Source organism: Harpia harpyja, chromosome 4, assembly GCF_026419915.1.
Source record: "Harpia harpyja isolate bHarHar1 chromosome 4, bHarHar1 primary haplotype, whole genome shotgun sequence".
Taxonomy (NCBI): Eukaryota; Metazoa; Chordata; class Aves; order Accipitriformes; family Accipitridae; genus Harpia; species Harpia harpyja.
Window position 1 is genome coordinate 39,627,847 of NC_068943.1, and position 13,696 is coordinate 39,641,542.

General features: G+C 58.0%; 2 protein-coding genes across 3 annotated transcripts; both read right to left on the bottom strand.

The window, feature by feature from the left end:
• Positions 1-285: 285 nt before the first annotated feature.
• On the bottom strand, positions 286-8,527 carry EI24 (EI24 autophagy associated transmembrane protein). The gene is made up of 11 exons (XM_052786303.1): positions 8,417-8,527; positions 6,449-6,596; positions 4,777-4,922; positions 3,088-3,148; positions 2,367-2,433; positions 1,808-1,932; positions 1,535-1,654; positions 1,281-1,392; positions 981-1,092; positions 803-877; positions 286-677 (listed from the first exon to the last, which is right to left on the bottom strand). The coding sequence occupies exons 2-11, from the start codon at positions 6,488-6,490 to the stop codon at positions 488-490; spliced, it is 1,050 nt and encodes a 349-aa protein (XP_052642263.1). The 5' UTR covers positions 6,491-6,596; positions 8,417-8,527; the 3' UTR covers positions 286-487.
• Positions 8,528-9,988: 1,461 nt separating this feature from the next.
• On the bottom strand, positions 9,989-13,668 carry FOXRED1 (FAD dependent oxidoreductase domain containing 1). Of its 2 annotated transcripts, XM_052786298.1 has the most exons (10): positions 13,505-13,668; positions 12,596-12,834; positions 12,377-12,487; positions 12,164-12,282; positions 11,969-12,063; positions 11,639-11,740; positions 11,468-11,544; positions 11,208-11,356; positions 10,489-10,618; positions 9,990-10,388 (listed from the first exon to the last, which is right to left on the bottom strand). In XM_052786298.1, the coding sequence occupies exons 1-10, from the start codon at positions 13,632-13,634 to the stop codon at positions 10,029-10,031; spliced, it is 1,512 nt and encodes a 503-aa protein (XP_052642258.1). In that variant the 5' UTR covers positions 13,635-13,668; the 3' UTR covers positions 9,990-10,028. The 2 variants fall into 2 exon arrangements, with proteins under 2 accessions (XP_052642259.1, XP_052642258.1); XM_052786299.1 differs by lacking the exon at positions 11,639-11,740 and having other exon boundaries at positions 9,989-10,388.
• Between the last annotated feature and the right edge of the window lie 28 nt (positions 13,669-13,696).

Here is a 13,696-nt window from a genome sequence, read left to right on the forward strand (position 1 = left end):
CCCCGGAAGGGTTTTTGGTTTTCAACGTCACCGGTTCCTTCCCCGACCCTACAGAAACGGTACATGCACAGGGGGAGCCGGGGGCTTGGCTGCAGCAGGAACTCCCCAAAAATACACCCCCCACACCCCCCCACCGCGACCTGAGTTTGGGCAGACAAGGGGGGGGTGCGGTGGGGGGCGCTCCCGTTAAAACGGGGAGGGGGGGTGTCACAAATCGTTCGGGGTCAGGGGGAGATGGCACGGGGCGACGGGGGGAGCGTACAAAAGAGTCCGCTGTAAAACACGTGCAGGGCAGGAGCCGGCTCTTTCGAACTCACAAAGGTGTTAAAAATCCAGATTTTCCCCCCAAATTTCTGTCGCGGTGGTGGCGGGGGGGGAGGTGGGGGGGCAAGAATCGACATCAAGGCCCCCCCCGGGGGGTCCAGGGATGCTTCCAGGCGGGGGCCCCCCCCCCCCACTTTGTCCCCCCTCAGGGTTCAGTGGTGGCTCAGTGCCCCGGCTGCACCATGTGTTTGGCGGGAGAGGGCTGGGGGGAGAGGAGGCGGTCGGAGGAAGAGGAAGTGGAAGAGGAAGCGGAAGAGGAAGCACCGCTCAGGGCAGACTGAAGGTAAACCGTCTTGTGAAAGAGCCTGTTGCTGAGGAAAACCACCAAGGAGAAGAGACGGAGCTGGAAGTGGCTGAAAGGGAAGAGAGCTGGTCAGCTCCTGATGCTGGGAAACTGCCCCCAGAGGGATTTGGGGGGGGACACGACACGACGACAAACGGGGATTGGAAGGGTTGGGGGTGGTGGTGGGATACTCACTAGGTTTTGCCAGGGGTCCTCGCTTCATTGGCGCTGATGATGAAGAGAGGGAAAAGGATGGAAAAGAGGCAACCGCTGGAAAAGGGGAAAAAAAAGAAAAAAATAAGAGGGATGCAGGTTGGGCTTGGCGCGTGTCGTGGGGGGACACACAGGGAGAGGGCACAAAATGGCTGCCCACCTGATGATGTAAGAGGATTGCATCGCCGTGAGAAAAGCCAGCGGTAAGCCGAAGCCGAAGTAATAGGGCCAGTTTCTCTCAATGTTGGACAAGCGTTGGTGCATTTCGATTCCTGGCCGGAAAGAAAATCCCGCAGAAACGAACCCGCGGGGAGGAGAGACCTCTGTTACGCTTCATCATCCCGTATAAAAATGGGAAGGAAAAATCTGCCTCGGATGCCCCAAGGAGGAAAAAAAAAAACCCAAAAACCTCAATCGGGAAACATTTCAGCGTCACAGGGAGAGTGGAGGCGGCCCTCACCTTTGTTAAACCAGCGGTACTCGAAGCAGTAGAGCGAGTAAAGCAGCGACATGTGGAGGAGGCTGACCAGCTGGCCGACGATATCGATGGGGAAGAGGCTCACTATCATCCCCTGGGGATTAAAAATAAAATAAAAATAAAAATTAAAGAGCAGGCAAGTTGCGGATCGGTGGGAGAGTGTCACCCCAGAGCGAGAGGTGGGGTGACTCGGGCTGGTGGCGGGTTGTTTTTTCGGCATGCGACTGGGATCTCACCTGGATAAGGAACAGCGCCTGCAACAAGAGGTTAAACAACATGTCGGCGATGATTTTACTGACGCTGGGAAAGGGGTGAGGTTTTCTGCCCGAAACTTCGAACGCGAGATCTGCGATGTCCTGAAAAAAAAGAAAAAAAAAGAAGGAAAAGGGGCTTGAGGGAAATGAAATTCAAAAGATGGGCGGGGGGCTTCAGGTGTTCAAAAGCAGCCGGGACAATATTTGCCCCCCGCCTCGTTTGCTTGACGAACGGTCCGCATCCCCGTCACCCACCTGAAACCAGATGGCGTTGACAACCTTACTGAGCACAAAGAGGGGAAGGACCCAGAGGGCACCGAAAATGGAGGTGAGGATAAACTCCAGCCAAGACCAGACATCGCCGTGTAAGGAAGGGTCACCTTCGGAAGATGGGACAGGGAGAAACGTGTGAGGAACCGCTGTAGGAACCTCCGTGTTTCACATCACGAATCCTTCCTGGCAGTGCTCGAGGGCAGGAGAAATCTCCGACCCCAACCTTTGCTCTTCCAAACAACGTTTCCAGCCACTCGCTTTTTATTTACTCACAAAAATACACCCGACACCTGTGCATCACGAGGGGCGAAACCCACGAGCCACCTCCCTGCTGCGAGCGGGGTTACCCCTCTCTCTGCTTTTCTACTAAATTAACGATGGCCTCGATTAGTACAGGAGAAGAACAGCGCAAGGAGACAGCGGTGCGAGGAACAGCTCAATGGGACAAGGCCTCGGCAGGTTGTGGTGGGTGCCGGGACCCCCCACCCCGTCCCACGGATCGTTCAGCGCCCCGTAACATGCCGACGGGAAAGGCACTTACCGATGATCTGGGCCGTGACGGACTGAAGGACAGGTATGAATACTCGGTAGAACAAGAAGAGACTAAGCTACAGGGAAAAAGCGACAAGAAGGGTTCTGGGTGAGGCGTTGCACGGTCGTTTCTGGAGCCCCTGTAATTACCGATGCGAAGGCAGACCCTCTGCCTGCTCCTCCACGCGCGCCGCTCTAAAGGCAATGCTCCATCAACACAGGGGACCAAGGATCTCCATTTAAATACAGCCCAAAATCTACAACCAAGCACTTTTAACATCTCCGTGCCAATTCCTCGTACCTGGCCGCAGTCTAACAGAAAAACAAAGCCGGTGATTGATCAGGCTGTGAAGCATCTGCTCTGTTAAGGATTAGCCTCACGGAACAGCCATGGTAAGGTCAGAGCTGAGGAAAATGTCTTTAGGGTATCAAGATTCCATTCAGTAAAGCAATATCCCAGACCACAGGGGAGCAGGAGCCGAATATTCAGGCGAAGAGCAGTCTGAAAGACTTGGAAAAGCAGCACCTTGGGTTTAAGGCGCAGGATTCCCAAGCGAGTCTAGGGTCCCATATTGCGTCCCTTGAAATACAGTGTCAGGACTGGGAACTTAGTGGCTCCGATGGATTCCCGCAGCCAAGGTGACGGCTCGTCACTGAACGGGTACAAGGGCTGGAGCAGGGCCCTAGTTTTACGGGGTTTTTAACAGAAAATACCAAAAACGTCCACTTACCCAGAACACACCTCCGTTCCAGGCACAGCACTGAAATATCCGGCTCACGATCCGGGGTTCGCTGCAGAGCAAGAGGAGAGAGATGGGTGAAATGCGTTGAGGTCCCAGCGCCCGGACAAATGTCCCCTAACAAGCGACAACTGCTCCTGCCCTGCGTTTTGGACACCTTCCAAATGTCACAGATAACCAGCTCGACGCCAGCGACACACCCGGTTTTATCTGCATGGGGGAACCCCAGAAGAAATCCCTGCACGGACTGGCGCCAGGTTTCAGCCATTGCGCGGTCTCTAGAAATCAGGGAGATTCTTTCAACCTTTATTAATTCCCCGTATCTGCACTGAAACGGAAGAAACACAAAGCTTTCTTCCAGATTTTAAAGCCCTTATTAGAGAGATCTCGGGCTTTGTTCTCCTCAAGCTCTTGCTGCGATAGAATTAGGGCTTTTCGGGCGCTTTTTGTTCTCAGAAGAGGCTGTTTCAGCTCAGGGTGGTTTTGGCTTCTCCGTCTTTGTAGCGTACCTACAAGACGTGCAAGAGAGCAGCTCTGTGGAACTCTGTAGCGCTCTTCCAGTCAGCTTCTGCTACCGAAGGGACTTGGTTACAAAGAAAACCAGCAAAATATGACTGTTTAGTCCCCCCCAAATATCCATTATTCCTCAAGGGCAGCCCACGTGCAAAGCTGCAGGGATGTCTGGGGAGGATCAGGATCACGGGACATGGATGACTTTTCTGTCATCTTGAGGTAAAGTTGGACAACCACCAAGCTAGTTGGAAGTATTTGTAAACACGCCTTGAAAGGCGCATCACTGACCAAACGTCACTGCGTTAGGTAGCAGCCCGACTGTAATTAGGGCAGCAGAGAAAGATCTCGGTGCTGTTTGGGAGTCAGACACAAGAACAGATGCTGTTTTGCTCCCACGTGGATGTAATTGTGGTGTTCCCAGCCTTAGTGGATGCAACTGCTACAGACAGCTGCGGAACACAGCAAGGCCGGGGGAAAAAAAGATACTTGATCTGCCCCAGACATGTAAATCAGATCTGAGCTGCCGTTTCTTCCCCAATCCCATGGCTACCAATGACAACGACGACGAATCTTTGAAAGGCAGCACAAGTATTCAGGAATAAACCCAGAAATTCACATTCTTTCAGCTTGTATACTTTCTATTATTATTTCAAACTAATTGCATACTCTTAATTGTCAAACAACATAAACAATCTGACTCGTTATCTCACAGTAACAGCTCCAGTTTCATTACACAGAGGGCGAAAAGGGCATTCCACATCATGTTTTTCATATTTGTTGTCTCTGCGCTTCAGCGCGATTGAGTTTACGAACCATTTTCAAAGGCGCACCACAAGTTCTGCTTTCGCTGACAGCCAGGTCGCAGGTCTCGGACGGTCCCAACAGGTATTTTTATGGAGATCTTTGCAAGTGTGGGCAACAATGCCTTTATTTCTTAAACCCTGCTTACCTCAACTTCCCTTTTAGCCAGACTACTGCGATATGACGGGTATTACGAGAGGAAAAAAAGCACAAGCACTGCCAAACCACTATGACTTGCAGGGGTTTTGCAATTCATTGGGCTCTTCAAAGCTCCGGGTGGAGTCACGCTCTCTCTCCCTGCCCTCCACAGACTAAAAGGAGAGAGGCGATTTACCTGATTTATGGCTCGTCAGGCCCCATACTCACTTCTCTTGCTTCTTCTCTTCCATGTGAAACCTCCGCTGGGCAAGCGCGCTGTTTGCTCTCCTTCGCCTCTGCTCTTCCCTTTTCTGCTGGATCCGGGCATCCAGCTTAGAGATGGTGCAGATGCCCCAGATGGAGTCCTTAATTCCCTGCAGACATGAGGAGAGGCCGTCACGCTCCACCCCGCAGCGACAGGAGGAACGGGATGTGGCCAACCCAGGACATCGAAAACCTCCCTGTTACAGAAAGGGACTTAAATGTGGCCAGCCTCACTCCCTGGCTAGCAGGGGAAGCCAGCACTGGTCTGAGCCGGAGCCAAGCTTTGGAGCAGCAACATCGCCTACTTTCCATGGCCCGGTGACCTAAATCACCGCACCGTTCCAGCATCTTTAGGAGCAGCAGTACTGTTTTTTTTTTTTAAAAAGGTGCGATTTCTCATCCAATCTCCACTATTTATAACCCTGGCAAAAGCCAAAGAGTCAGATCTCTCGCAGCCCGTTTCTTCTGTCTGGCAGAAAGCCTTTCATCCCCTGCCAGCATTTCTAAGGCTAATAAAATAGAATTATACAAAACATTTAGGACGTGCAAAGTCCTTGTGTCCTGGCTGTATGTATGAGTGTGATGCTTATTCCTTTACAAATAAAAGCGTCTGCCCTTGTCCCAGAAACATCCTCGCATCAGCCACATCCGTGCAAACCTGTCAAATAGGAAAGTGCCCAGAAATCTTTGCCTTACTCCTTGTTTAAAAGACTTCTAGTGCCACCTCCTAGTACTCCACAAGCAGCTGTTTCCAGCTCCAGGCGATATCGTAACCATCGTTACCAAAATCTCGCTTCACAATAAAGACCATATGGACGCTCGCATGAGCCAGGACAGCATCACTACCCAGGTGACCCACGCGACAGTTTAGTATATGGAGTTCTTGACCAAACAGGCTAAATTTTGATGCCAAACGCGCGTCTGAAACAGCAGAGCATGCTGCCGCTGGTACCTGACGAGGTGGAAATTAATTACACGGGCAGCTCTACCCACTGCTTTACAGATGGCGTGAGAGCATTGTGAAAAGGACACAAGTTCTCCCGCTCTAGATCGTGGCCAGTGCACTGCAGATCTGTAAGATCAAACCCGGCAAGTTTTTCAAACCAAGTTATTTCTGAACACGAGTTATTTCTTAGCGTCATGTCACGAATGTTTTTAAGGCTGTATTTACACCTGGATGATACAAGACAACGTGGGAGCACTGAGTTCACACGAAGCCTCATCACCACACCACAGCTGCAACGTTTGTACGAGCTATAAATTAACTTTTGCTCAGAGGAAATCTGCCACAGGTTCAGCAGTGCCCCAGACGAACGCTGAGCCCTTTGCAACAGACGCACCACACAACGGCCAGCTTGGGAGGAAATTATTCTAGGAAACACTTGGGGAGCAACGCATCCCACACAGCCTTGTCAAATCTAACTGTCATCAGCGAGTGGAAAGCTTGCCTGCAGGTATCTCTGCTTTACAAAACTGACGTCTTCGATTAAAATGCACCCCGAGCCCCTTTTCTGTCAAATTTTTTAATCCGCCCTTGATGACGCAGGAAGGAGGGTGCTCCCCGTGGAAGACCCGTCGTTACCAAAGCAAACGAGACCAGTCCTCGTGATGGAGGACCCGAAACGCGGAGACTTACCCTGACGAGGTCATGAAGGAAGGTTTTCACACTGTCTGCCATCTTGACTCCAGCATCACCTCTGGTTCCGCAACTATCAACTACAGGGAGAGGGGAAAAGCCGAACCCAAACCTCTCTCATCCTGGAGAGATGGGAAACGGATGGAGCCTGCGGAGAGAGAAAACACAGGACTGTGGGCAGGCATTAACAGCATTGGTCTGAGCGGGGTAATTACAAGCTAAATCATATGCCCGCGATTTTCAACACCTTTTCCTGCCCTCACTGGCTTCCCGTCGGGCAACCATCCTCGAACACAGGGCCAGAGAAAGAACCCGTCCTGTTAATTCCACAGTATCTTGTATTAACGAACTCAAGGTTTGAAGAACAGCAGAGCCTGTGTTTCTAACGCAGCAGAACATCCCTCCCAACACCACGCTGTGCCGCTCATTTTTGGAAGAGAAAAGCCAGCAGAGCCAGCCCAGAGAGGTGCGAAAACATCTTTGCTAAATCCAATGTTAATTTAACACTTTACAGCTCCGCACCTCCTCTTCCTCACATGCCAGGTAAGAAACTCGAGGTCTACAATTAGGAGCCTGACGGAAGAAGGGCTGCTCTTGAGCTCTTTGCCCAAAGCAGTAATTACTCCAAACAGCCCTTTGCCAAAAATGTTGCAGTGAGTCTTCTGCTTCTTGTAAAGCGCCACAGAAATACAGACAGCGTCTGAATTATGAAAAAAAAAAATCACCAGCTAATAAAAGTCATGGAGCTTTTCCACCAGGATTCAAACCGCTCGCTTCTCCTAGGCGGGAGCTACCGGCAGGTCTGGGGCAGGCTGGTGTCGCAAGCCCCGACATGTCAGCGTTGCTGTTGCTCTATAATGCACAGCGCAAGACAGAAACAATTAAAAATAATTAAAAAAAAAAAAAAAGGTTATTCTGAGACAAAACCTGCCAGGGTTTGAACTGCGCTCCCATGAAGCGGCGAATGCCACTTCAGTTGAAACTGTGGAATCAGAACTGGCCTCCAGCTTTATTAACATGAAGTTAATCACAGGTGCCTTCACTCTAAAATCAATCCTTTGGAGGCAGAGGCGCTCAGCCCCACATGCGGCATCGGGGTCTTTTTGCTTTAGCCAGGTGTCCAAGGTCCGGGTTGTGCTGGCAGAGCCGCGGCAGAAACAAAAGGCAGAAACGAGCTTTTTCTTTGTTCCAGGTGGCCGCGCCTCGCCACCCTTCAGGCTCAAAAACGTATGGCGAGACCTGACCGCTGTACAGTTCCAGCTTTTACAGAGAGCCCTGCCCAATTTATTTTTACCCAGGGGTATTCCTGGGTAACTGGGGGGCACCCCAGAGTGGCGGTCACTGTGGAAGGGGGGGGATCCTCATAGCACCCCAGAGGTGCCCAGGATGGGGAACTCAGGCCTGCCCCACACTTACACCGGGGGCAGGGGCATCGTCTCCCTGCACTGTTAATGGGGGTGACCCCCATGGTTTCCTGGGGGGGATGGGGGGCAAACTTATCTCAGAGCTGTTGCTGTGGTTACTGGGGGGGGGGGGGCGGGTGACTCCTATAGTTTACGCTGGGGGGGGGGCACTAATTTACCTCAGGGCTGTTCCCACAGTCCCCCTGGAAACTGTGTGTGTGTATGTGTGGGGCGTAGTTACCTCAGGGCTGCCCCACGGTCCCCCAGAGGCCCCCAGATACCTCAGGACTGCCTCCACGGTGGCCCCGAAGCCCCAAATCACCTCAGGGTTGCCCCACGGATCCCTCGGGACCCGAAATTACCTCAGAGTTGCCCCACGGACCCCTCCGGATCCAAAATTACCTCAGGGCTGCCCCACGGATCCCCCGAGGCCCACAGTTACCTCAGGACTGCCCCCACGGTTCCCGGGGGTGACCCCCACGATCTCTCCCGGGGGGTTCACAGTTACCTCAGGGCTCCCCCCCGCCGCTGTCCAACCCCCCCCCCCCCCTCCCCGCTCACTCACCGGCGGCTGCGGGCCGGGGGCCGCACGGCGCGGCAGGGGGCCCAGCTCCCGCCGGCCCGACCGCCACGCAACACGCATGCGCCGAAACTCCCGCCGCTGCGCAGGCGCGCCCCGCCCCCTCCCCGCGCGCAGGCTCGCTGCCGCTAGCTCCGCCCCCGCTGGCTCCGCCCCCGCTCCCCCCCTCCCGCGCGCAGGCTCGCTGCCGCTAGCTCCGCCCCCGCTTCCCCCCCCCCCCCCCCCGCGCATGCGGACTGGTGCCACCCGCCGGCAGGGCAGCGCTGCGCCGCCAGGGGGCGCCAAAATGGGCCGGGGGGGAATTGGGGGACGGGGCGGGGGGGGGGTAATGGGGATACTGGGGGGAATGGGGATACTGGGAGGGGCAACAGGGGGTAATGTGGGGGATAATGGGGACACTGGGGGGGCAATGAGGAGGATAATGGGGGATAACGGGGACACTGGGGGGTAATGGGGGGGATAATGGGGACACTGGGGGGCCAATGGAAAGGATAATGGGGGTAATGGGGGGATAATGGGGACGCTGGGGGGGTAATGGGGGGATAACGGGGACACTGGAGGGCTAATGGGGAGGATAATGGGGACACTGGGGGTGGCAATGGGGGGATAATGGGGACACTGGGGGGACACTGGGGGGTAATGGGGACACTGGGGGGGCAATGGGGGAATAATGGGGACACTGGAGGGGTAATGGGGGGATAATGGGACACTGGGGAGATAGTGGGGGGGATAATGGGGACACTGGAGGGGTAATGGGGAGGATAATGGGGACACTGGGGGTGGCAATGGGGGGATAATGGGGACACTGGAGGGGTAATGGGGGGGATAATGGGACACTGGGGGTGGCAATGGGGGGATAATGGGGACACTGGGGGGGATAGTGGGGGGGGGGTAATGGGGACACTTGGGGGGCAATGGGGGAATAATGGGGACACTGCAAGGTAATGGGGGGTAATATGGGGGTAATGTGGGGGGTAATGAGGGGATAATGGGGACATTGGGGGGGCAATGAGGGGGATAATGGGGACACTGGGGGGGATAATGGGGATACTGGGGGTGCACTGGAGGTATAATGGGGATACTGGGGCTGGGGGCACTGGAGGGATAATGGGAGCACTGGGTGGACACTGGGACTGGGGGCACTAGGGGGGAATGGGGGGTAGTGGGGACACTGGGACTGGGGAGAGCGGGGCTGAGGGGCACTAGGGGGGCAACAGGGGACACCGAGGGGTACTGGGGACAGTGGGACTGGGGGTATGGGAACATAATGGAGCTACTGGGGCTGGGGGGGGGGGGTACTGGGGGCACCGGGGCTACACGGGGGGGGGGCGGTAATGGAAGCACTGGGCCTGAGGGCACCAGGGGGGCATACTGGGGGCAGAGGTGGCGGGAGCGTGGCAGCCGTGAACGGGCCGTACCGGGGTAATGGGTGGGCTGGCGCGAGTTGGGGGGCCACCCCCCCCCAAATTGAATCCCCCAGCGCACTCGCCATCCATCCCTTTTATTTCTGCCGCCGATCCCCCACCAACCTCCAGGCTGGGGGGGGGGTTCCCCACCGCCATGCCTCAGTTTCCCCCCATCCGGACCCTCGCCTCCGTCACACCACGCCGTCCTCCTCCAGCGGTTCCCCCTCGACCAACCTCCTCCATCCCAACCGGCGCAGGTCCAGGCTCTCGTACCGGCCCTTCACCACCAGCTCGGCCACCGCTCTGCCGGCGGCGGGGGCGTGTTGCAACCCGTGTCCGCTAAAACCAGCGGCAAAAAACAGATTTTCTAATTTGGGGTGAGGACCCAGCACCCCGTTCCGATCGAAGGCATTATAGTCGTAGTAGCCCGCCCAAGCCCCCCGGGGACGGAGGGACGCGAAGGCTGGGACGCGATGAGCCAGCCGGGGCCAGATCCGCTCCTGGAAAAAATCGTGATCCACCGAGAGATCGCCCGGATCCGGCTCTTCCTCCTGGAAAAAAAAACCAAAACAAAATTAATCGGGGGGGAGGCTGTGTTAAAAAAAAAAATAAGGGGGGGAAATAATATCGGGGACCACACTGCGGGCTCACCTCGGGGGGGCTCATGCCGCCCAGGTAGTTGCCGGCGATGCCGTCGCGGCGAAAATAAGCTCCGGTGGTGTCGACGAGGAGGGGGCAGGAGAAGCCGGGGCCGTCTGGGCAGTGCCAGGAGTACACGTACCTATAGGGATGGGGGGGCACCCCCCCAAAAAAATAGGGATGAGGGGTTCAGGCTGGCCCCCCCCGCCTCTAAGATGGGGGTGGGAGGAAGGGGCTGGGATGTGTGTGTGCCCCCCACCCAAAAAAATAGCATGGAGGGGTTTGTATTGCTCCCTCCACATTGCGGGGTGGTGGGTACCGGCGTGTTCCCCCCCCCCCCAAAAAACCCCAAACACCAAGGGGTTCAACCCCCCCCCCCGAAGACGGGAGGGGTGTTGGGTGCTGGGATGTGACCCCCCCCAAAAGCACCGAGGGGTTCACCCTCCTGCTCTTGCGTGCTGGGATGCATCCCCCCACCATGACCCCCCCCCCCCAAAAAAACCCCACTAAGGGCTTCACCCACGACAAAGAGGTGATGGGTGCCAGGATGTGACCCCCCCCCAAAAAAAGCACCAAGGGGGTTCACCCACGACAGAGGGGCGGTGGGTGCTGGGATGAGCCCCCCCATCTATGACACCCCCCCCCCCCCCCAAATAAAGCACCGAGGGCTTCACCCACAACAGAGGGGCGATGCCAAGATGTGAACCCCCCAAAATAAGCCCCCCCCTCACCTCTTCCTGGGCTGGATGGGCAGGGGGGGCTGCACCAGCCCCCCCGGCAGCCCGGCCGCCTCCAGCAGCTCCCCAGCCCAGGCACCGGCGGCATTAACCACGATGGCGCAGGCGACCGGCTGGTATTCCAGGCTGTCCGGCATGTGGATCTGGGGGGGGGACACACACACAGGACACACGGGATGGGGATTTGGGATGGTGAGGGGGGGGTCACGGACACTTGTGGGGACCCTCCCGCGTGGGATGGGGGACACACTCACGTGGACGTATTTGATGCGGGCTGTCGCCAGTGCCGGTCCCTGCGGCGGCATCGTGTCCTCAGCCGAGGTAACAAAACCTGGAGGGGTTTTTTTTTGGGGGGGGAGAGATTGGGGGTGTTCTGGGGGTGGTGGGGGTACCCTGCTGTTTCCCACCCCCCCCCCCCTCCTCACCTCGCACCTCCCCGTTGCAGCTGTGGACCCCCAGGGATGCGGCTTTGCACCGAAAAGCGTTGAGGAGGGTCCAGGGGTCGAACCAGCCTTCATCCTCCAGACCTGGGGGGGGGGGGGGAGGCACCTCAGTGTGACACCCCCCCCCCCCGCAAAAATCCCCAATTTTAGCGGGGCTGGACCCCCCCTTCCCCAAATAAACTGAGGATGAAGGATGCACCTGGCTGGGATGGCGATGGAGATGAGGATGGGGATGAGGAGAAGGATGGGGGTGGGTGTTGAGGGGGGGTCCCCACGTCCATCTGTCCTCCCCCCATGCCCCCCCCCCCATACCGTAGGATGCCACGGCCACGTCCTCCGTGTCTATCCAGGGGAATTTCGCCTTCAGCTGGGTGGGGGACAGCAGGGCCACCTGCACCCCTTCCTCCCTGGGGACGGCCAGCATGCCGGGGGGGGTGTCAGAATGAGACACCCCCTCCCCCAAACCCTTCCCACCCCCGGGGGGGGGTTTGTGTCTGTTCCCCCCACCTCTGGAGCTGGACGGTGGCCTCCAGCCTGGCAGCGCTCTGCGGGGGGGCGAGGAAGAGGTACCCCGAGGGTTGGAACTGGATGTCGATGGGGGGCTCGTTCGGCACCCCAAGGTGCTCCTGTAAGGGGGGGGGGGGGAGGCCACCCTGGTGAGCGGGGCTGGACCTCCCCTCTCCAACTTACCCCCCCCCCCCAAAAAATAACCCCACATACATTGATGTTGCGGAGGAAGCTGGCGGAGAAGCGGGACATCCGGATATTTTCTGGGAGGGAAAACTGCTGCCGGATCCCCCCCACCGACAGCACCGTGGAGGCTTGGGAATACTGAAGGAGAGGACCCCCCCCCAAAAAAAAAAAACCAAAAGAAAAAGAAGGTGGGGTTCAGGGGGGGTCCCCGAGGCCGTAACCCACCCTGGGAGGGGGGTGTCTCACCGTGGGGTCCCGCTCCACCACCAGCACCCTCATGCCGTGCCGCTGGCCCTCCAGCACCTTCAGCCAGTACGCCACCGACCAGCCCACCACGCCGCCCCCCACCACCACCACGTCGGCTTCTTCGGGGGGTCGTGGGCCCGGGGGGGTCCCCGGGGGGGTCCAGCCCCCCCATCCGCCCCTCAAAACTGGCAGCTGATCCTTCAGAATCTGACCCAGGCGACCCAGACCTGGCCTCAGTTCTGCCGGTATATTGGGGGGTGGGCTGCCAGGCCGGGGGGGGGGTACAGCTGGCAGCCACCCGGCACCCCTCAGGACCCCCCGCAGTCCCCTCTGGGACCCTTCCCCAGTAGCCCCTGCATCCCCTGGGATCCCCCTAGGCCCCTCTGGGACCTCCCAGGCCCCCCCAGTTACCTGGGTGCCCCATAGGCCCCTCTGGGACAACCCCCCCAGGACCCCCTGGAACCCCCCCAGACTCTCTGTGACCCCCCCCAGTCCCCTGGGACCCCCACCACTCCCTCCTGGGTCCCCCCACTCTGCTGTGGGACCCCCCAAGACCTTCCCCAGTCCCCTGGGACACCCCCCCCAAGTCCTCTGGGACCCTCTAGTCCCCCCCTAGGAGCCCCCAGTCCCCTCCGGGCCCCTCCATGCCCCCCCCAGTTGCCCCTGGGTCCCCTGAAAACCTCCGAGTACCCTCTGGGACCCCCAACCCCCCGGGACTCCCCCCAGTCTCCTCTGGGACCTCCCACAGTCCCCCGGGGCCCACCCAAGCCCCGCTGGGACCCCCCCCATAACCGCCCCCAGCGACCCCCCCCATTCCCCGCGACCCTCCCCATCCCCTTGACACCCCCCCCACCACCTCCCCCCCAAATCTCCACGGGACAACCCCCCCTCGGCCCTCCCGGGTCTCACCGCGGAAGACGTCGGAGCTGAGCGGGCCCACGGTGCGGAGGGGGCGGTCCGGAGACCCCCCCGGTGCCGGGGACCCCCCCGGGGTCCCCCCCCGCTTCGACGGGCGCAGAGCGCGCCCCCAGCGCAGCATGCCGCCTGGCCACGCCCCCTCCCTTCGCCACGCCTCCCTCCGCGTAACCACGCCCCCCGTTC